This window comes from Bubalus kerabau, chromosome 4 (assembly GCF_029407905.1).
Source record: "Bubalus kerabau isolate K-KA32 ecotype Philippines breed swamp buffalo chromosome 4, PCC_UOA_SB_1v2, whole genome shotgun sequence".
Lineage (NCBI taxonomy): Eukaryota > Metazoa > Chordata > Mammalia > Artiodactyla > Bovidae > Bubalus > Bubalus kerabau.
In genome coordinates this window covers 37,172,161-37,194,262 of record NC_073627.1, presented here as the reverse complement: position 1 = coordinate 37,194,262, position 22,102 = coordinate 37,172,161, and the positions used below count along the sequence as shown (strand labels likewise).

The 22,102-nt window shown below is 52.2% G+C and overlaps 1 protein-coding gene across 2 annotated transcripts; it reads left to right on the top strand.

The window, feature by feature from the left end:
• The first annotated feature begins 1,346 nt into the window (after positions 1–1,346).
• Positions 1,347–21,950, top strand: POLR2A (RNA polymerase II subunit A). 2 transcript variants are annotated; one of them, XM_055576663.1, is made up of 30 exons: positions 1,347–1,858; positions 8,618–8,750; positions 8,893–9,029; positions 9,134–9,307; positions 9,474–9,755; positions 10,062–10,223; positions 10,332–10,552; positions 10,720–10,852; positions 11,324–11,448; positions 11,542–11,752; positions 12,564–12,773; positions 12,867–13,035; positions 13,226–13,320; positions 13,468–13,671; positions 13,804–14,026; positions 14,444–14,627; positions 15,003–15,174; positions 15,269–15,374; positions 15,460–15,665; positions 16,764–16,988; positions 17,129–17,375; positions 17,668–17,768; positions 18,583–18,687; positions 18,777–18,959; positions 19,192–19,395; positions 19,548–19,734; positions 19,844–19,957; positions 20,114–20,263; positions 20,366–21,524; positions 21,832–21,950. In XM_055576663.1, the coding sequence occupies exons 1-29, from the start codon at positions 1,766–1,768 to the stop codon at positions 21,520–21,522; spliced, it is 5,913 nt and encodes a 1,970-aa protein (XP_055432638.1). In that variant the 5' UTR covers positions 1,347–1,765; the 3' UTR covers positions 21,523–21,524; positions 21,832–21,950. The 2 variants fall into 2 exon arrangements, with proteins under 2 accessions (XP_055432638.1, XP_055432637.1); XM_055576662.1 differs by having other exon boundaries at positions 20,366–21,950.
• The last annotated feature ends 152 nt before the right edge of the window (positions 21,951–22,102 follow it).

The following is a 22,102-nucleotide window of genomic DNA, read 5'->3' as shown; positions in this document are numbered from 1 at the left end:
GGGGGGGGCTGGGTAAATAGAAGGAAAAACTGGAATACAAACATGGGAGAAAAAGTGACTAGGAAAGAACTGGTGTGGGAGAGGGATACCCCTTCGAGTCAAGGATGACTTGGGGACTTGGTGGAGAGGGACTGCTGAGATGTCTTGGAATAAGCCTGCAGACCAACATATTTGTAGTCTAGGCTGGGGCTTGAAGGGAGGTCTGAGGAGCAGGTCCAAGGAAGGGGCTGAGGCAGGCAGGCCATGAACCACGGAGAGGATTTTTCCCTGGGCAGCAGAGAGAAGAGCTTTGGGGCTGGAGTGCTTGGGGCTTTCAGGCAAACGGATCAAGCAGCTGCGCTGGGGGAAGGGAGTGTGCTTTTCTTTCCCTGGGCGATGGTTTCCCTTCCTCGTGGTTATGCCTCCCCACCTTGGGGTGGTGACGTGATACTGACATCAAACAAGGATCACTCTGAATGTGGCTGTGCAGTTGGTGTCATCTCTGCTTTGGAAGGACAGTGGAAGTCCCCCCTTTTCCCCGGCTTGGAGAATCCCCTGGGATCCCCGCACCCTCCGCCCCATCTTATTTTTGAAATATTCTAGAAGGGGGAGGATTTCCTAATGTTCAGATGCCTTGACCCCTAGTCCCTCAGGACTTCTGTGTCCCGCCCAATGGTTAATCTGCTTTTCTTGGATTGTCGCGATCCCGTGATCTCTCCCGGACGGCGGTGGCCAACGTCCTTCCGGAGCAAGCCCCTGAGCTGAGGCCTCTGAGCGGCTCAGGTAGGGGATCCAGAACTCCATACAGCGCCCCACTAGAGGCCAGGAGATGCCCACCCGTCCCAGGAGGCCGCTCGACTGCTATCGGCTACTTCCGGACCAGCAATCGGCCACGCCATCTTGATCTGTTCTTGCATATTCAGAGCGATTACTGCATATTCATGACCAAGAATGGCCCCCGCACTCCCCTACTCCGGGAAGCCACTTGGGAGGATCCGACGGGCCCCGCCTCCTTCATTACCGATTCTCAGAACAGACCATTTTCCAGCGTGGGGGGTTATATTAATAAGAAACTTTAGCTAAAGATGAAACCACAAGCCAAACTAGAATAAAACTGGCCTATATTTATCCGCGAATCTGTAAACCTTAAACCTCGGTGCTGGAGGGAGTAACGAAGGGAGGCGGTGGGGTAAAAAAGTTCCCTTCCGCACCGTCATTTCAAAAGGTAACCCAGCCAGGGAGCTGAGAAGCGACGAAAACGACTCGAGCGCGCGCCCCGTGCACGCCGGCGCAGGCGGCCCCGTAGCGCAAAGGAGGGCGGGAAAGGAAGGGGCGGGGGAAGCTGGGGCGAATCTATAAAAGGCGTCATTCGGCCAGTTCTCTCCTCAGAAGCGCCGAGAGCGCGGCCGGGACGGTTGGAGAAGAAGGCGGCTCCCGGAAGGGGGAGAGACAAACTGCCGTAACCTCTGCCGTTCAGGAGCCCGGTTACTTATTTATTCGTTTCCCTTTTTCTTCTTCTTCCCCTGAAACCTTTTCCTTTCCCTTCCTCTTTTTTTTCTTTTTGGGAGACGGAAAAAATCTCCGGAAAGGCGGAGGAGAGCTCCTTTCACCCCTTTTCGTTTCCCCGCCTCCTTCCCTCCCCCACCTTTCCCTCCTCCGGCTTTTTCCTCCCAACTCGGGGAGGTCCTTCCCGGCGGCCGCCCGGACGGGGTCTGAGCGCCTAGGAGGAGGCGGCGCAGGCTTTTTGTACTGAGGTTTGCGCCTGCGCAGCGCGCCTGCCTCCGCGATGCACGGGGGTGGCCCCCCCTCCGGGGACAGCGCATGCCCGCTGCGCACCATCAAGAGAGTGCAGTTCGGAGTCCTCAGTCCGGATGAACTGGTAAGCGGCTCTGCCCTCCCACTGCTCCTCCCTCCCGCGTCGCGGGCGGGGCTTGACGATAGCCGTGGAAACTTGGCACTTCTTTCCAAGGGGACCGGATGGGTTAGTGGCGCCAAGGCAGTGCTGGGTCCAGCCTCGGCTAGCCAGAGTTAAATTTTCCTAGGGGGTCAGCAAGTTTAGTGCTGTGTCCGAGCTGGGGGCCTGGCAACAGGAGGGGCTGGAGGGTGAGCAGGAGGGAGAGAAGGGGAGTGATTGGCTCCACACCGCAGTCACCAACGTTAAATGAGATGACACGAATGCTAAGAGGTCTTTACAAGTTTGGATGAGAAGTCGAGCCCCCAATTTTTTTCCCTCCCCCTGCTACAAATATTAACTGAGTACCTGCTACGCAATAGGCAGAACAGACACTGGGGATATAGAACTGAGAAAGACGAGGACCCTATCTTCTAGAATCTAGAGCACTTTCTTTGAGAAGGGGCAGGGAAGACAGACAATAAACACGAATAAACGAACAAGATAATTCTGTTAAGGGCAAGTGCCTTGAATAAAGTGAAACGGTGTTATGCGATGGATAGTGAATGAGGTGAGGCTTCTTTAGATGGGGTGGTGTCAGGGTCTGGAAAGGCCTGAGATGACATTACCCGAATAATGAGAAGCAGCCAGTCTCCTAGGCCATAGGTCCCCGGACAAGAGCTTTTCAGGCAGAAGAAAGAGTAAGTGCAAAGGGCCTGAGGGAGGGTGTGCCCTGGAAGCTGAAGAGTGACCGGGGTGGCTGGGGTTTAATGGTGAGGAGAGTATTTTTAAACCATTACTGGAGACGCATGAGGTGGGGCAGGCCAGGTGGGATATTGTAAATCATGGTAAGGAATCCGGATTTCATTTTGTTTTCAATGGGAAGCTATTGGAGAAGCAGGAGAGGGATATCAAATTTACATTTAAAAAACAATGACTTGTTTGATTGTTCTATGAAGAACTGACTGGGGAGGACTAAGAGTGGAAGCAGGAGGGACCAGGGAGGAGGGAGGGCTAAGGGCGAATCAGACTCCTTTGTGGAATGAACTGGAGGAAGCCAGCGAGCTGGAAAGAAAGGAATTGAATAGCTCTGTGATGGAGACAATTTTGCTAGAGGCAGGGGCTATACGAAAGTTGTGCCAGGAATTAAAATGTCCTGAACTCATACCACACAGAATAAATTCCAGATGGAGTGAGGTTGACGTCTAAAAAGCAAAACTATAAAGCACTCAAAAAGTATAGACAGCTTTTGGAGGATGATACCAGGGGAAAATCCTTAGAAGGAATGAGTGAATTATGGGTAAATTTTATTGAGTGCCTGTTATGTAATAGGCACCCAGCTAAGCATTTTATCTACAAAGAAGAGCAAGGCAAACTTAAAAACAAGAGCCACTTCTGTTTGTCAGCGACACCATGAACAGCTGAAAAACAGATTGGGAAACCGTATTTGCAACGTGAGGGACAAGGTTAGGTTCCTTAATGTATAAGGAACACTTAGAACTCAGGAAGGCACAAATCTAGATAAGAGGGTCAAAGATAGGAATAGGCAGTGCGTAGAAGTACTACAAATGGCCAATAGAAATATTCAACTTACTAATAGAAATATGCAAATTAAACACAAACTTTTTTTTTCTTACCTGATTTTTCCCTGTTGACAAAAGCACTGGGAAGTAGGCATGCTTACACAATTTTTGGTAGGGACAGATTGGTGTATAACCTTCTTGGAGGACAGTCTTGACAGTATGGATTGTTTAATATGCATATTATTTGGCCCAGGGCTGCACTTCTAAACATTTATCCTTAAATAAAAGACTATTAATGTCTCTCCTCAGGTATGCCCCTGCCCCAGTCTTGCCTGGTTCAGCAAGCAGGGAGGGCTCCACAGTGCCTCCAGTGGCTCCCGTCCTAAACCCAAAAGCCATCTTTTTGACTCTTCCCTTTCTCCCAGCCTCTGCTCAGTCTGCCCGCCAGTCTGTTGGTTCTGCCTTTCCAAATGTGGTGGAATCCAGTCATTCATGACTGGCTCAGCCACCATGGTTCACCCCACCGTCGTCTTTCCCACGGGGTGCCACGGTAGTCCCCGACCCTAGTTGTTTGTGTTCGAGTTTGCAGAGCAGCTAGAGACATCTTTTAATCGTATCTCTCCCCTGCATGGAATTCTCTTCAAAGGATCCAGACTCCTTACTCTGTTCTGTGAGGTCCTGTGCTTTCTGACCCCTGCTGACCTCTCCATCACATTCCCAATCTCCTTTTTGCTCTTTAACTTCCCTGACCTGCTGGTTGATCCAGAACTAGGAGCTCGTTCCTGCCTCAGGGATTTTATTATTCACTGTTCCTGCTGCTTAGAAGAACATTGCTCAGACCTCAGCAGGTCTGTTCCTTTATGTCAGTATGTGTTCTACTCAGATGTCGTATCCTTAGCCGCTGATCCCCAGCCACCCTATTTAAGTAGCATCTTTTTGCATTCTCTAACCCCGTCTTGACTTTATTCTACTTCATAGCTGCTCAGTACTTGAAAGGATTAGTTTTTTTGTTTCTTACTTCCTGAATAGAATGTAAATTTCATGTACGACTTTGTTATTCACCTCTCTTCCTCCAGCCTCTCAAATAGTGCCTGGCACATAATAGGCATGTAGTAAAAGTTACTCGAATAAATGGGTGCACGAATAGTTGGACATGTACATAAAAATACACATAGAAGGATTTTTACTGCAACATTGTTTCTAAATGATACTGTTTGAAATTATAAGTCACGTGTTTATTAAAAGGAATTCTATTTAATAATACAGGCTTTATTAGAATAAGACTTTCTTAATAGGTTAAGTCCCCTAACTCCCTATTCGAAAACTCCTGAGGAACCGCAGCACCCACAGGGATCCAGTGAGAGATTTTTAAATTTTAGGAGAAGCAGAGCTCATCTGCCTGATGCCTTGGGAACCACTGGATTGGGCAGCTTTCTTTTCAGCATTAGATGGCGCCAGATCCCTTTCGATGACGTCATATCTTTGTGAAGCTGGGGTTTTAGCTGTTGCTGAATACTGGGCAAGAATCAGTGTGGAACCAGAGATAAGAGTGGTGTCTGATTCTAAGATTTGAGAAGCATGGTGCGCAACAGGTGTCATAAGTAATTGTGGTTATTCTGGATAAGGAAAAATGTTATTTTATAAGTAAAAATGTTATTTTTATTTTAATACATTAGAATTTGTCTCAGTTTTTGTGTATTGTTTTTTCAGAGGGCTGTTAAGTTGCTCTCATGTAAATCGTTACTAGGTTGTTTGGATCCGGGTATTTAACAAGTGGATCTCTCTTGGCTGTGAGAGGTAGTGAGGCAGTAAGGGCATTGTGAACCGCTAAAGTTTAGGAATCTGGAAAAAGGAAAAGGTTCCTCAACAGTATGCAGAATGAGGCTCCGTTTATGGAAGAATGGGAATATATTTGTATTTTTTGAAAAGCATGGAAGGCTGTTCACAAAATTTCACAGGAGGCATCATCTCTGGCGTGTAGGCTTTACCGAGACTGATTTTGGTCTGCAAGGCTTACTGGCTTACCATTTATATCATACTTCGTCTTAGAGGGAATAACAAAGTTCCACCTAGGCCTGGAGAAGCCTCTTGGGGCACAGATAGTATTAAAGGTAAATATTTTCCAGACTTCTTGACAGTAGTGTATGTGTTGAAATAGACAGGGCTCTTAGGTTGACTGTAAGACACAGCAGTCTTTGCTGTTTGAGGAAGGTTTTGGCTGTTGCCAAGTGAGGGGAAGGAAGCAAGGAGGGTTGCTGCTGAGGCTTTATGCAAAGCTTGTACAGAGTCCAGGGAAGTGGGCTCGTGATTACATTTGAAGGCGTTGCCCCCATTCATTAAAAGCAGTTGTCCACCGTGGAAAGCATAAGTCAATTTGTTGATACTCCAACTTATTCCAGGAAGAATTTAAAACAGTAATAGACTCTTTTAGGTGGAGTGTGGGCTACAAGGGTGAATCAGAAGGTTATCCTGGTCCTCAGATTATTTATAACTCAGTGAGGGGTTTCCTATACATGCAGCAGGTGTTCACTGAGCCCCTACCCTGTGCTGGTTACTTTACCAAACAAATGAAACGTGATCCTTGCCCTCAAGGATTACAGTCCAGTGGGAGAGACAGATGTGTAAACAAGTAATTAACGTTGGGCTGAGAACTTTGCTGGGGTGTAGATAAGGCTAGGAAGAGTTGAGAATGCTCTCTAAAGAGGTGACATTTGAACTGGGCCTTGAGCATAAGTTTGCTGGAAAGGAGAGCATGTGAAGAAAAGGAATTTTGAGAACTCTATTGTAGTTGGAGCAGAAGTGTTGAGCCCTTAGAAGTCAAACCTTTACCATATGGGCAGTGCGAACCGATAGATGAAGGATTGGGGGCTGAAGTATTTTGTGTGTAATCCAAAGTATAACTTAGGTAGAGGGGTTAGTCCAGAACATTCCAGGACAGCCCCTGGCCCACTCTCAATGCCTGGAGGCAGAGGGAGTCTTTAGAAGGTAGCTGGCTTGGTGAGCATGGACTTGGAGCAGAGGGACGTGAAAAGCCTTGAGTGTGATTTCCTTTGGGCTTGTCTCTAGTGACCTCTGGGAAGCCAGATTTAGGCCTGCTCCTGCTTCGTTGTGTTTGATTCAAGGCAAGCAAACACTTCTGTTGTGTTTCTCACTGGACACGATGCAGCTGATGGGGTCTGGCTTCGTGAATTTAGTCAGCACAGGACCTGTCTCCTTGAGATTTCATCAGGTCATCTGGATGAACATTGTGGATGTTCAGAACCTCTTAGCCCTATATCTGTAGAGCACTACCCAGCAGTGGCTAATCAGATTTCATTATGAGAGGAACATTGGTTTGACTATAAGGGAACAACCTTTCTCTTTTCAAGTTCTTTGAGGGCACTTCCCTGCAGTGGAGGGTCCTAAGCAGTTTAGATCAGTTTCACATGATCCAGGATAATAGAGGAATGCAACCTGCCTGAGAGATGCTTAGAATCTATGAGGAAGACAAACCCCAGTAGATAAACTTCATTGTGTTATGAGATGTGCAGTGATGGAAGGGTGTGGAAGCATGGGAGGGGCACCAGTCTGCCTGGGGAGACTGTGTAAAGGCTTTCTGGAAGAAGTAGTGCCTGAGCTGAGTCTTTTATTTTTTTAATTATTACTTTTTGGTCTTTGTTGGCGTGCACGGGCTTAGTTGCCCGGCAGCAGGTGGGATCTTAGTTTCCCAACCAGGGATCGAACCCGTGATCCCTGCACTGGAAGGTGAATTCTTAACCACTGGACTACCAGGGAAGTCCCTGTATCATATTTTAGATTCCACATATAAGTGATATCATATGGTATTTGTCTTTCTGTGTTTGACTTCACTTGATATGATTATCTTTGGGTCCATTCAGGTTACTGCAAATGGCATTATTTCATTTTTCATAACTTAGTAATATTCCATTATATATATGTATCACATCATCTTTAGTCATTCATCTGTTGATGAGCATTTAGGTTGTCTTGGCTGTGGTGAATCGTGCTCTGGGTGACCTTGAGTTTAATTGTTTCCGCTGCAGTACCGTAGGATGATGAGCATATGTTTGGAATCAGAGAGAGCTGGATTTGACTTCTGCTGGCTCCTTGAGATTGAGGCCTTGGGCAGTCACTTTATATAGCCTCAGGTTTCTCATGTCAAAGAGATGGGAATTTACTTACAGCAGGTTAGTGGTTAGGGTTAGACAAACAAGGTATATTAGGTATGTTTAGTGCCTGGCATGAAGTTGACACTCAAACTAGAAGCTTTTATTAAATTCTTTTGAGTTCTTCTCTGGAAGTTTAGTGGACCAAAGCTTAACTAATTTTAAAGTTTCTGGTTTTCAGTGTGTGAAAAGTTGCCATGGGTTTCCTTGAACAGCTCAGAGCAGAAGTCTCTTCTCAAGTTGTATCTATTTCTGAGCTCTGCCTTCTCTCCCTTTCCTCCACTGAATTGGTCCCATTGAGTCCTGGCTGTACCTTCCCCAGGATTCTCACCAAGGGCCAAAACCCTCAAGCCATCTCCTGAGGCTCCAGGGTTCATCCTGAAAATTTTCTGTGCTCCAGACAATTTTCACCAACCCTTTGCTCTAGCGCCGCCTTCTTCTGTCTTATCCTAAAATGTCTGAACGTAGAAGGGATTCAGGCTGGCCCAAGCCCTTGAGAAAGAGGAGGTGACAAGGATATAGGCAAAGAGTGCCTAACTTTAGAAGGTGAGGTTAGAGTTGACAAGGCATGTCTTGGGGCAGCACACCTGGGCTGTCAAGGTGTAGTGGCCATACGGGGAAGTTCCTGCCCAGGGACCCCAATTCTGGCCTTGGTTTCAGCTTTGGGAAACAAACAAGACATTGATTTTTTCCCTTTTCTTCCCCCCCCCTTGAAACAGCTTTATTTCTTTTGTGGTTAAATTCTATGGATGACAGTGGCCTAGAATTCAACCCAGAGGAATGAATAGTGTGTGTGGAGCCCAGAGCTGCCCACACACTGGTCTGCATGCCCTGTCTCACTCAGAAGGTGATTGGAATGAGCTTCTGACTTGTGGTATTTGACTTTGGCATTTTCAGAATCAAATATCACACACACTGACCTCCCACTCCTCTCACTCCAAGCTAAACCTGCTTAGTTCTTTTGTAAGTAGTTTGGGGTCCTTTGAGACCTCAGTATAGAGCTCCCCAGCCATGAAGTCTGAGGGATTCAGTTCAGTATTGGCCTTTCTTTTCCACAGAAGCGAATGTCTGTGACAGAAGGCGGCATCAAATACCCAGAGACGACCGAGGGAGGCCGCCCCAAGCTTGGGGGGCTGATGGATCCGAGGCAGGGGGTGATTGAGAGGACGGGCCGCTGCCAAACCTGTGCAGGTGAGCGGAGGGGGGCTGGCATGGACCCTGGAGGGAGGGAGAGGCTTGACCTCATAGAGAACTGGGGTTGAGGGTAGAAGCACAGAGATCTGTTCTCTGAGGTGAGTGCTGGAAGGAACATGTCGCCTGTGTTTTCCCACAGGAAACATGACAGAGTGTCCCGGCCACTTTGGCCACATTGAGCTGGCCAAGCCTGTGTTCCACGTTGGTTTCCTGGTCAAGACCATGAAAGTTTTACGCTGTGTCTGCTTCTTCTGCTCCAAGTTGCTTGTGGACTCTGTGAGTGGGAGACAGGCTCTGGCCTGGGGGAAGGGTTGCTGCGGGGTGGTGGGAAGGCAGGGGAGCAGCCCCAACTGACCCCACTCGGTCTGCTCTGTTCCCAGAACAACCCGAAGATCAAGGATATTTTGGCTAAGTCCAAGGGGCAGCCCAAGAAGCGGCTCACACACGTCTATGACCTCTGCAAGGGCAAAAACATCTGCGAGGGCGGGGAGGAGATGGACAACAAGTTTGGTGTGGAGCAGCCTGAGGGCGATGAAGATTTGACCAAAGAAAAGGTAGCTGGGGCTGCCCAGACTGTTGGGAGCAGGTGAGGGGCAGGGTAGTCTTGGGGGGAAAAAGGGAAGAAGGCAGCAGAAGCGGCAGGACCTGAAGGTCACAGAAGAGTGAGGGGCTGGCCAACCTACCCTCTGGGCTCTGATGGCCTCTCTGTCCCGTTGGTAGGGCCACGGTGGCTGCGGACGGTACCAGCCCCGGATCCGGCGCTCTGGCCTGGAGCTATACGCCGAATGGAAGCATGTCAATGAGGACTCTCAAGAGAAGAAGATCCTGTTGAGCCCCGAGCGGGTGCATGAGATCTTCAAGCGCATCTCCGACGAGGAGTGCTTTGTCCTGGGCATGGAGCCGCGCTACGCCCGGCCTGAGTGGATGATCGTCACTGTGCTACCTGTGCCCCCGCTCTCCGTGCGGCCTGCCGTTGTGATGCAGGGCTCTGCCCGCAACCAGGTCGGCAGCTGTGGGACCCCACTTCATAGCTAGGCTGGGTATCTGGGCAAAGGTGTGTGTTGGGGGTGGGGTGGGGAAGGTGTGCGGGGTGCCAGACAGATCGTCCTAGCCTGAAGAAACCTGCTATTTGCTGGCCGTATGACCTTTAGTGAGGCCCTTAAGGAGGTTAAAGCCCATCAAGGTGCTTCTGGATCTGTGAGCCCAGAGCTGCCACCCAGGGTGGTGGTAGGGGGCAGGGGGTGAGAGACGCTGTATGCTGGCACGTGCAGGGTGGCTAGACAGTGACAGTGCTGACTTCTGCCTTAGGACGACCTGACCCACAAACTGGCCGACATTGTCAAGATCAACAATCAGCTTCGGCGCAATGAGCAGAACGGTGCAGCTGCCCATGTCATTGCTGAGGACGTGAAGCTCCTCCAGTTCCACGTGGCCACCATGGTGGACAATGAGCTGCCTGGCTTGCCTCGTGTGAGTCAGCAGGGTCCCCGCACCTGGAGCCTGGGAGAAAGGGGAGGGGGCCAGGATGGGGGCCAGTGCTGACTGCTGGGGTGCCCCCTGCCCTTTGTCTCCTCACAGGCCATGCAGAAGTCTGGGCGTCCCCTCAAGTCCCTGAAGCAGCGATTGAAGGGGAAGGAAGGCCGTGTGCGTGGGAACCTGATGGGCAAGCGGGTGGACTTCTCAGCCCGCACTGTCATCACCCCCGACCCCAACCTCTCCATTGACCAGGTCGGCGTGCCACGCTCTATTGCCGCCAACATGACCTTTGCGGAGATCGTCACCCCCTTCAACATTGACAGGTGTGCTCAGTTCAGAAGCCCTGCCTGGAGGTGCCAGGAAGACAGCGGTGCTCTCCCAGCTTCTAGAGAGCTTTGAAGTTGAGACATTCAAGTGCCACTTGTGGCCTTGGGGGAGGAGTGACGACAGGGCTTTTTGGAGAGTGATTATTCATTCCACCTCTCTCTAGACTTCAGGAACTAGTGCGCAGGGGGAACAGCCAGTACCCGGGAGCCAAGTACATCATCCGGGACAACGGTGATCGGATTGACCTGCGTTTCCACCCCAAGCCCAGTGACCTTCACTTGCAGACTGGCTACAAGGCATGTAACAGGCTGGGGGTCCGGCTGGAATGGGCCAGCTGAGGCTATCCTGTTATTAGAATCTGTGTCTTTTTAAAAGACACCTGCTGTCCTAGGCAAGCTTGTAGCTGCCAGCTGCTGACATTGGCAGTGAGGGTGGGGGGTCACAAAAACCCATGGGTAGCATGAGGGACACATGGCAGGAAAGGGAGATTAGCCGGGGTGGGGGGTGCCTGGAGCAGAAGGTTTCATTGTCAGAGTACCTTGAGGTTTTCTCCCCCAGCGGACTTCCCTGAGGTTTGGGTATCATGTCTTCGTTTTCTCTGATAACCTGGAATCTAGCCTAGGACCTGGCCCGAAGCAGGCGGTTAATAAGCATTTTAAATGAAATGACATCACAGCATCGCCTGTCTCCAGTACCTCAGGTCCACTATGACTTCACTCTTAGCACCCCTCCTTGACTGAGGTTTCTCCCGCCTCTCACCTCCCCAGGTGGAACGGCACATGTGTGATGGGGACATTGTTATCTTCAACCGGCAGCCAACTTTGCACAAAATGTCCATGATGGGTCATCGGGTTCGCATCCTGCCCTGGTCCACTTTTCGCTTGAATCTTAGGTCCGTCCGCCTGCTGAGTGAGGTGGTGGGTCTGGGCTGCTCCCTGGGTTTCACTGGAGCATCTCCCCGACTCACCCTCCTCTTTCACTGTAGCGTGACAACTCCATACAATGCTGACTTCGACGGGGATGAGATGAACTTGCACCTGCCACAGTCCCTGGAGACACGGGCTGAGATCCAGGAGCTGGCCATGGTGCCACGCATGATTGTCACCCCCCAGAGCAATCGTCCAGTCATGGGCATTGTGCAGGACACATTGACTGCAGTGCGCAAATTCACCAAGAGGGATGTCTTCCTGGAGCGGGTGTGTGCTCTGGGACAGGTGGAGGTGGGGAGAACCTGACCTGGGTGGGCAGGGCCCAGCACAGCAATGACGGGGGAAGGGCAGTGACCTGCTGATTCTCTTTACATTGTCCTGTATGTGTGGAGAAGGCAGTGGCACCCCTCTCCAGTACTCTTGCCTGGAAAATCCCATGGATGGAGGAGCTTGGTAGGCTGCAGTCCATGGGGTCACTAAGAGTCGGACACAACTGAGCGACTTCACTCTCACTTTTCACTTTCATGCATTGGAGAAGGAAATGGCACCCCACTCCAGTGTTCTTGCCTGGAGAATCCCAGGGACGGGGGAGCCTGGTGGGCTGCCGTCTATGGGGTCGCACAGTTTGACAAGACTGAAGCGACTTAGCAGCAGCAGCAGCAGACCTGTATGTGAGACAATGGAAGGGAACGGGCTTAGCAAAGATCAAGGCCAAAAACAGTGCATGGCCTTAGCTCCATGTTAAATTCCTTAAAATGTCATGTAATTTCAGATATCCTCTGGAAAGTAAAGGCAAAGAGAGAAATAAGAGTTTGTTGAAATTCAATTTGTTTTTCCTTTGTCTTTATTTTCTAATTATTAAAAGTAGTTTGTAGTTGCTGTTTAAAGAAAAAATGACTCCGAAATTTTAAACTATCATAGTAAATTTTTTCAGTGAAAGTTTGGCAGAGACTTCCTTTGCCATTTTTTTGCCTCCAAAATCTGGCTTTCCCCCTTGGGCAGGGAGGCCTCCCTTGACATTCACAAGCGTGGATGCCTGCAGTTTTGACTCCTGTCTCTCTCATTCTCTTCCTCCCAGGGGGAAGTGATGAACCTCCTGATGTTCCTGTCCACGTGGGACGGGAAGGTCCCACAGCCAGCCATCCTGAAGCCCCGGCCCCTGTGGACGGGGAAGCAGATCTTCTCCCTCATCATACCCGGCCACATCAACTGTATCCGCACCCATAGCACCCACCCTGATGATGAGGACAGCGGCCCTTACAAGCACATCTCCCCTGGGGACACTAAGGTGGGGCCTGGCTTCCTGAAGTAAGGGTCTGAAGGGGCAGGGCTTCAGACCCGGGAGCACCAGCAGGGGCCGTGAACGGTGCGCTCTCTGTAGGTGGTGGTGGAGAATGGTGAGCTGATCATGGGCATCCTGTGTAAGAAGTCTTTGGGCACGTCAGCCGGCTCCCTGGTCCACATCTCTTACCTTGAGATGGGTCACGACATCACTCGCCTCTTCTACTCCAACATTCAGACTGTCATCAACAACTGGCTCCTCATTGAGGGTAAGTCTAGGGCTCCACCAAGTTCTGTCTACAAATCCTGTCCCTCTCACTGCTGACTGCTCTTCTCCCCTCCCCTTCTCTTTCCTTCTTGGGTTTGGTTCCCTCCATCTATATGCTCTTGGCTGTGAATCCGTCTCATGTTTCTTGGGAGCCCAAAGAAGGTGTTGCTGATGCTCCTTCTCATTTCCAGGTCATACCATTGGCATTGGGGACTCCATCGCTGATTCTAAGACTTACCAAGACATTCAGAACACGATTAAGAAGGCCAAGCAGGATGTAATAGAGGTGAGAGCGGAGGCTGGGCAGACACTGAACCAGGGGCTCCCAGTAGCTTTGAACTGAGGAGGAGTGAAGGGGACATGGGGCTGGGAGGGACACGGACCAGTAGAGGTCAATGTCCCCCTGAGAGTTGCACCTCCTTCTTTGCACCAGGTCATTGAGAAGGCACATAACAACGAGCTGGAGCCCACGCCAGGGAACACCCTGCGGCAGACGTTTGAGAACCAGGTGAACCGCATTCTCAACGATGCCCGAGACAAGACCGGCTCCTCCGCCCAGAAATCACTGTCTGAATACAACAACTTTAAGTCTATGGTCGTGTCTGGGGCCAAAGGTTCCAAGATCAACATCTCCCAGGTGGGGAGCCTTTTTTTTTTTACCAGCAGAGGGTCCCTTGGATGTGGGAGGAGAAATGGAGAGGTGTGCTGCTAGGGGGATGCACCGAGAAAACCGAGGGAGGGGATGCAGCCCAGCTTTTCTGTTCCCCAGGTCATTGCTGTCGTCGGGCAGCAGAATGTGGAGGGCAAGCGGATCCCATTTGGATTCAAGCACCGGACCCTGCCTCACTTCATCAAAGATGACTATGGGCCTGAGAGCCGAGGCTTTGTGGAGAACTCCTACCTGGCCGGCCTCACGCCCACCGAGTTCTTCTTCCATGCCATGGGGGGCCGTGAGGGGCTGATCGACACAGCTGTCAAGACTGCTGAAACTGGTGAGGCCCCAACCACCAGCCAGTCCCAGGGAGGAGCCCAGGCAGAGAAGCCTTGGGGGTTTGAGTAAAGTTCTCAGGCTGAAGTCTTCAGTTTCCAGGGAAGTAATTTTGGCCTCTCTGGAAATAGCAGAGACTAAAGGTCGAGTTAGGCAGACCTGGCTGCGCTGTGGCATGCCATGTCATGGGGATGGAGCCTGAGGCTCTCTGCTCCTGACAAGTCACGTGGGGATGGTTCCTCGGAGTTTCTACTGGGCCCTGGTTGCATCTGGTGGTGGGCATGGCTTTCCCTGGGAGGCCTTGGGGCTGAGGGGCCACCAGCTGGCTCCCCTGAGGACCAGAGTGGCCAGCAGCACTCTTCCTAAGGTAGAGTGGCTCCTGTTCTTGCTCTGGGCCCCTCAGTTGATTCTCTGCTCCCAGGATACATCCAGCGGCGGCTGATAAAGTCCATGGAGTCGGTGATGGTGAAGTACGACGCCACCGTGCGCAACTCCATCAATCAGGTGGTGCAGCTGCGCTATGGCGAGGATGGCCTGGCGGGCGAGAGTGTCGAGTTCCAGAATCTGGCCACCCTCAAGCCTTCCAACAAGGCTTTCGAGAAGAAGTGAGGAGGCTGGCGGGTGGTTCTTGCCCCTGGGGCTCGGGCCAGGGTTGTAGGAGTCCCTGTTGCCCCACCCACCCCCCCCAAGGTGAAATCACATTGACCATATCTTGCAGTGAACCTTAACCTTATCATGCTCCTTCCCCACCTCTGTGGCAGCAGCCACATGATGGAAGAAGGTGGGCAGAGAGCTGAGACTTTGGGGCCTGGGGTTGGTGCAGAGCAAGCCCAGAGGGCGGGCAAAAGCTCAGGGCTGCTAGACAGCCTTGGCTCTGGATCTTGTTTCCCTCCCAAGATCTTCACAGCCCGACTCGTAGAAGGAGCCACACCCTCTTCTGGCTGGGATCTGCACCTTGACTCTACCCCTGCCACCTGCAGGTTCCGCTTTGATTACACCAATGAGAGGGCCCTGCGGCGCACCCTGCAGGAAGACCTGGTGAAGGATGTGCTGAGCAACGCACACATTCAGAATGAGCTAGAACGAGAATTTGAGCGGATGCGTGAGGACCGGGAGGTGCTCAGAGTCATCTTCCCAACTGGCGACAGCAAGGTGCGTGTGGGCACGAAGGGCTGGGCTGGAGAGGGGCTGGCCCTGCACAGCTGGCCCTGACTTGGGGTCCTGCCTCCCTGCGTTCCTGCCCTAGGTTGTCCTCCCCTGCAACCTGCTGCGCATGATCTGGAACGCTCAGAAGATCTTCCACATCAACCCTCGCCTTCCCTCTGACCTGCACCCCATCAAGGTGGTAGAGGGTGAGTAGCTGCCGCGGAGCCATGAGGCCAGGCTCTGCTGGCAAGTCCCGGTCTACAAGCTCTTTATCTGTTGCTTGGCCCCCAGGAGTCAAGGAGTTGAGCAAGAAGCTGGTGATTGTGAATGGGGACGACCCCCTGAGCCGGCAGGCCCAGGAGAATGCCACCTTGCTCTTTAACATCCACCTGCGGTCCACGCTGTGTTCCCGCCGCATGGCCGAGGAATTCCGGCTCAGTGGAGAGGCTTTCGACTGGCTTCTTGGAGAGATCGAGTCCAAGTTCAACCAAGCCATTGTGAGTCCTGTACTCCTCACCCCAGCCTCGATTCTTTCTTTTGACCTGTTGACTTCTCTGGGCTCTGAGAACCTCCCAGCTCTGCCCACAGCTGCCTGATAGAGTTCTCCTTCATTGAGACACTGCTGTGAACCAGGTCCTGTGTTGGGGGCTTTATTCCTGTATTCCTCAGGAGTCTTAAGATGACCCTCATAGAGGAGGGGTTGTTAGTGTTAGTTGCATGTTGCAGAGATAGCTGCTGAGTCTTGAAGTGGTAAATGCATAAAAGATGCTCAACATGATCAGTCATCAGGGAAATGCAACTCAGAACCACAGTGAGATTCCACTTCATGTCTGCAGGATGACTAAAATAAAAAGTAAATAAGTGTTGGTGAGGGTGGTGGAGAAATTGGAGCTCTCGTACACTGCTGGAGGGGGTGTTGCAACTGCTTTGGAAAACAGTCTGGCAGTTTCTCTCGAGTTTAAACATAGAGTTACCATCTGACCCAGCAATTTCATTCCTAGGGACAAACCCAAGAAGCATGTGTCCACAAAAACCTGCTGCAGGTGTTCACAGCAGTTTATTCATAACAGCCAAGCAATTGAAACAACCTAAATGTGCATCCATTGATGGAGGATAAACAAGACAAGAGCATATTATTTTGTGATAAAGTAATGAGCTGTCAAGCCATAAAAAGTCTGTGATCAACCTTAAATGATAATATTACTAAGCAAAAAAGCCTGTTTGAAAAGGCTACATACTGTATGATTTCAATTAAAAGATTATCATATATGGTATGTGATTAAAAGACTGTTATCAAGTGAATATTTACCTCACAATTAGCATGCAGTGCTTCTCGAAATGAAGGTTTTAGATGGCATAGTCCCTTTTCCTGGGTGTGCAGCCCATCAGGCACTGAATGGCGTGTGTAAATTGAAATGCTGTCTGAGGAATGGGATGATCAAAGAGACTCTGATGTTTAAGTCTCTCCCAGTTGCAAATGCTTCTGTCCAGCCCTGACAGCACCTCACTCTTGTTCACTGGGGGTGGTGGGGTGGGGGTAAGCAGGCAGATTTTCTCTTGTGAGAGCAGCTCTTTTTTCTCCCTATCATCCCCAGGCCCATCCAGGGGAAATGGTGGGAGCTCTGGCTGCACAGTCCCTCGGAGAACCTGCCACCCAGATGACCTTGAACACCTTTCACTATGCTGGTGTGTCCGCCAAGAATGTGACTCTGGGTGTGCCCCGACTTAAGGAGCTCATCAACATTTCCAAGAAGCCAAAGACCCCTTCACTTACTGTCTTCCTACTGGGCCAGTCTGCTCGAGATGCGGAGAGAGCCAAGGTGGGACTTGGGTAATGGGTTTCTGGGTGGGAGGAGGAGGGGACCCCTTCCTTTCAATGAGGGTTTGGAATTCCCTCTCCAAAGGGGTTTGAAGAGGCCTTCAGAGCCACCTGAATGTCAAGAATCCCTCTTTTCTCCAGGATATTCTGTGCCGCTTGGAACACACAACACTGAGGAAGGTGACCGCCAACACGGCCATCTACTATGACCCCAACCCCCAGAGCACCGTGGTGGCCGAGGATCAGGAGTGGGTGAATGTCTACTATGAGATGCCTGACTTTGATGTGGCCCGAATCTCCCCCTGGCTTTTGCGGGTGGAGCTGGACCGGAAGCACATGACTGACCGGAAGCTGACCATGGAGCAGATTGCCGAAAAGATCAATGCTGGTGAGGCCAGGAATTCTGCCTGGGCTCCCCTCGCTCCCCATCCTGTCCCTGCACGCTCATCCCAGACATGCTGCCTAAACCCACCAACTTCCAGGCACTGGTTCTACTTCCCCAGGGCACCTCTTTTCCAGGTCCCTTCTGCGCTGCAGGTTCTTCTCATTCTCTCCCCACCCTCTTTCTAGAAGGGTTCTATGAGGAGGCAGAAGCCAAAGGAGAGCCCCCTGGGGAGAACAGCGGCACCGCGAATGGACATAGCGTTGCAGCTGCCGTCTTCCTCACTCATTCTCCTCAGGTTTCGGTGATGACTTGAATTGCATCTTTAACGATGATAACGCAGAGAAGCTGGTGCTCCGGATCCGCATCATGAACAGTGATGAAAATAAGATGCAAGAGGTAAAGGGGACCCAGGCAGAAATTGTGTGTCAGACACAGGAAACCATTAAATCTGGTTCCTGACCATGGAAATTAAAATGAAGGCAGCATTGAGTGCCAGTCACACCATCTGAAGCGGAGATGGAGGGTGGCTAACAATGATTTTCAAAAGTTCTAGCAGCAAAAAATCTATCAAATGTGAACTAGTGCCACATGGATAAACAGCTGGTGTTGATGTGGGGGTGTCCCCGTGGCCCGGTCACCTGGTTCTCTCCTCCCCGAGGGCAGGGCAGACAGTAGGAACGGCTACATCCTTGGGAAGGTGGGGTTACAGTCCTATAACGAGACCCAGGAAAATGCTTGACCAGTGACTTCATTCCTGGGCATGGCTCCTAAAAGATTGTTCGGCAGATGTGGATGCCTGGTGCTTTTAATAATAAAAGCTCAGAGCTTCGTATGAACTAGTGGAGAGTAGTAACATGTGGATGCGTCTTGAGCGAGGACAATACACCTCTGTTCCATAGGGTGACACGTCAAGGCATTGGTGGGTGGGTGGTGGGTGTGCGACAAGGACCAGGACGAGAGTGGAGGCACCATGTGCTTGGTTCCAGCCCTGGGAGTGCCCAGAGGGTGGGAGTGGTGTCAGGCTAGTGGGGTGTGGCTGTCTTCTCTGAGGTTTCTTTAAATACCATGGTAAAAACACGTTAGAAAGTAACTTTATTGGAAGGAAGAAGGTAGGTCTGGGCCAGGCCCGGCTCTGTAGCTCAGGCTGTGGTCTGGGGTGAGGCCGGGGGGGCTGGAGGATTCTCAGAGGTCTGACTTGCTTCTGCTGCAGGAGGAAGAGGTGGTGGACAAGATGGATGACGACGTCTTCCTTCGCTGCATCGAGTCCAACATGCTGACGGACATGACCCTGCAGGGCATAGAGCAGATCAGCAAGGTCAGCCGGCCATGCCCACTGCGCGTCCAGCCCTGCACCCTCCTCCCCCCACCACCCGCCCAGCCTGAGCTTGCTCTGCCCCTTGCCAGGTGTACATGCACTTGCCGCAGACTGACAACAAGAAGAAGATCATCATCACAGAGGACGGAGAGTTCAAGGCCCTGCAGGAGTGGATCCTAGAGACGGACGGCGTGAGCCTGATGCGCGTGCTGAGTGAGAAGGATGTGGACCCTGTGCGCACCACATCCAACGACATCGTGGAGATCTTCACGGTGAGCCCCTGCGAGCCGGTACCCCGCAGTCTTCTGGACCCCCTGGGTCTCGGGCAGTGGTTGTGGTCCATGCTCTCCCTTCAGGGCATTTCTCTGATCTGGTTGTTTCATGCCTGAATCCACTGTTGTATTTGGGCTTCATGGATTCCTGACTGTGGATCTGGGTGCTGGTAGCAGTGGGAGGAGAGCAGAGTTAATGGGTCTTGAGCCTTCCCCTGCATCTGCACGCCAGGTGCTGGGCATTGAGGCCGTACGGAAGGCCCTGGAGCGGGAGCTGTACCACGTCATCTCCTTCGATGGCTCCTACGTCAATTACCGGCACTTGGCTCTCCTATGTGACACCATGACCTGTCGTGGCCACTTGATGGCCATCACTCGACACGGAGTCAACCGCCAGGACACTGGACCTCTCATGAAGTGCTCCTTTGAGGAAACGGTATGAGAGACGTTCTGAGTAGGTGGGGAGGAGGGCTGGCTGTGGGAGGAGGGCCTCCTCAGCTGAGTGATGGGCCTTGGTGCAGTTCCTCCTCTGTTGGGTGGGACTTCGGGGGTGGGGTGTGACAGCGTTCCTCCTCTTCCGAGGTTTAGGTGGACGTGCTCATGGAAGCAGCTGCGCACGGAGAGAGTGACCCCATGAAGGGGGTGTCTGAGAACATCATGCTGGGCCAGCTGGCTCCGGCTGGCACCGGCTGTTTTGACCTCCTGCTTGATGCAGAGAAGTGCAAGTATGGCATGGAGATCCCCACCAATATCCCCGGCCTGGGGGCTGCCGGACGTGAGTATGAGGGTCTGCGAGGTGGAGGTGGGAGCAGAGAGGCCTTGGGTGGGAGGGCAGCCAGGCCCCGGATGTTCTTCTTCACGAGTCACCATGTGCCTCTCTGCAGCCACCGGCATGTTCTTCGGCTCGGCCCCCAGTCCCATGGGCGGAATTTCTCCAGCCATGACACCCTGGAACCAGGGTGCAACCCCAGCCTACGGCGCCTGGTCCCCCAGTGTTGGTGAGTGGCTGCCTGGGAAGACAGCCCTCTGGGTGGTTCTGAGGGTGGGTGGCCTGGCTCATGAGGGGTTCCCATGTCAGGGTGCTGGGGGCCCTGGAGCTCTGGGAAGGTGTGGGGCTCCAGCTCTGGTTTTAGCAAACGTCTGTCTCTTTGCAGGGAGCGGGATGACCCCGGGAGCAGCAGGCTTCTCTCCCAGTGCTGCCTCAGATGCCAGCGGGTTCAGCCCTGGCTACTCCCCGGCCTGGTCTCCCACACCAGGCTCCCCGGGCTCCCCAGGCCCCTCAAGCCCATATATCCCCTCACCAGGTGAGTGGTCCTTGTCTGTAAAGGCCAAGTTCATTTTTTCCTTGGTCTTGCTTTCTGGATGAATCTCTCAAAACTTAACACCTCTCTGTTTCTCATCCACAGGGGGTGCCATGTCTCCCAGCTACTCCCCCACATCGCCTGCCTATGAGCCCCGCTCCCCTGGAGGCTACACACCCCAGAGTCCCTCTTACTCCCCCACTTCCCCCTCCTACTCCCCTACTTCTCCGTCCTACTCTCCAACCAGCCCCAACTACAGCCCCACGTCACCCAGCTACTCCCCGACCTCTCCCAGCTACTCACCCACTTCTCCCAGCTATTCACCCACGTCTCCCAGCTACTCTCCCACTTCCCCAAGCTACTCTCCCACATCACCTAGCTACTCGCCCACCTCACCCAGCTACTCGCCCACCTCGCCCAGCTACTCGCCCACTTCGCCCAGCTACTCGCCCACCTCGCCCAGCTACTCGCCCACCTCGCCCAGCTACTCGCCCACTTCGCCCAGCTACTCACCGACATCTCCAAGCTATTCACCGACATCACCAAGCTACTCTCCAACTTCTCCAAGTTACTCACCCACCAGTCCTAACTATTCTCCAACCAGTCCCAATTACACCCCAACATCACCCAGCTATAGCCCAACGTCACCAAGCTACTCACCTACTAGTCCCAACTACACACCAACAAGCCCCAACTACAGCCCAACATCTCCAAGCTACTCTCCGACTTCACCCAGCTACTCCCCAACCTCGCCAAGCTACTCTCCTTCAAGCCCACGATACACACCACAGTCTCCCACCTACACCCCCAGCTCGCCCAGCTACAGCCCCAGCTCGCCCAGCTACAGCCCGACTTCACCAAAGTACACCCCAACCAGTCCTTCCTATAGCCCCAGCTCACCAGAGTACACCCCCACCTCCCCCAAGTACTCACCTACCAGCCCCAAATATTCCCCCACCTCCCCCAAGTACTCACCTACCAGCCCTACCTACTCCCCCACCACCCCAAAATACTCACCCACATCGCCTACTTACTCACCAACCTCTCCTGTCTACACCCCAACCTCCCCCAAGTATTCACCCACTAGCCCCACCTACTCCCCCACCTCCCCCAAGTACTCACCCACCAGCCCCACCTACTCCCCCACGTCCCCCAAAGGCTCTACTTACTCGCCCACCTCCCCCGGCTACTCACCCACCAGCCCCACCTATAGCCTCACCAGTCCAGCCATCAGCCCGGATGACAGTGATGACGAGAACTGAGGGTGAGCTGTGCGCAGCGGCACCTGGCGAGGTGGAGGGCGGCCCTGAGGTACCCTGCCGCTCCGCTCCCCTGTGGGGTACAGCCCCAGTCTGGCTCCCTTGTACATAGCTCCTTGTGACCGTCCCCTGTTGAGGTTCCAGACCCATTTCTGCTGGGGATTTTGTTTTGTTCTCTACTTGCGCTATCTCAGAACCCACTCACCCTCTGTGGTGGTCTCCTTCCTGCCCCACTACCCCAGGCCTGTCCCCAAATCAGACATCCTTCTCACTGTGGCTTGAATGGGGATAAAGGGTATTTTCACTTCTTAGGGGTAGGTCCAGCTCTGGATCGTCACATCTGATCCTCGGGAAGAACAAAGCGAAAGCTGCCTTTTGTCTGTTATTTTATTTTTTGAACTTTAAATAAAGTTTACTAGTTTTGACCAAAAGTGTGTCTGTTGAGTGGTTTAACGGGAGGCAAGAACATCCAGGCTCAACTCCCTGCCTGGGCTGCTATTGCATTTCCAGTGTCAAGGCTGATCCCTGCTAATGGGCAGGAGCAGGAACCAAACACAGACAGTGCATTCTTTCATCGAACAAA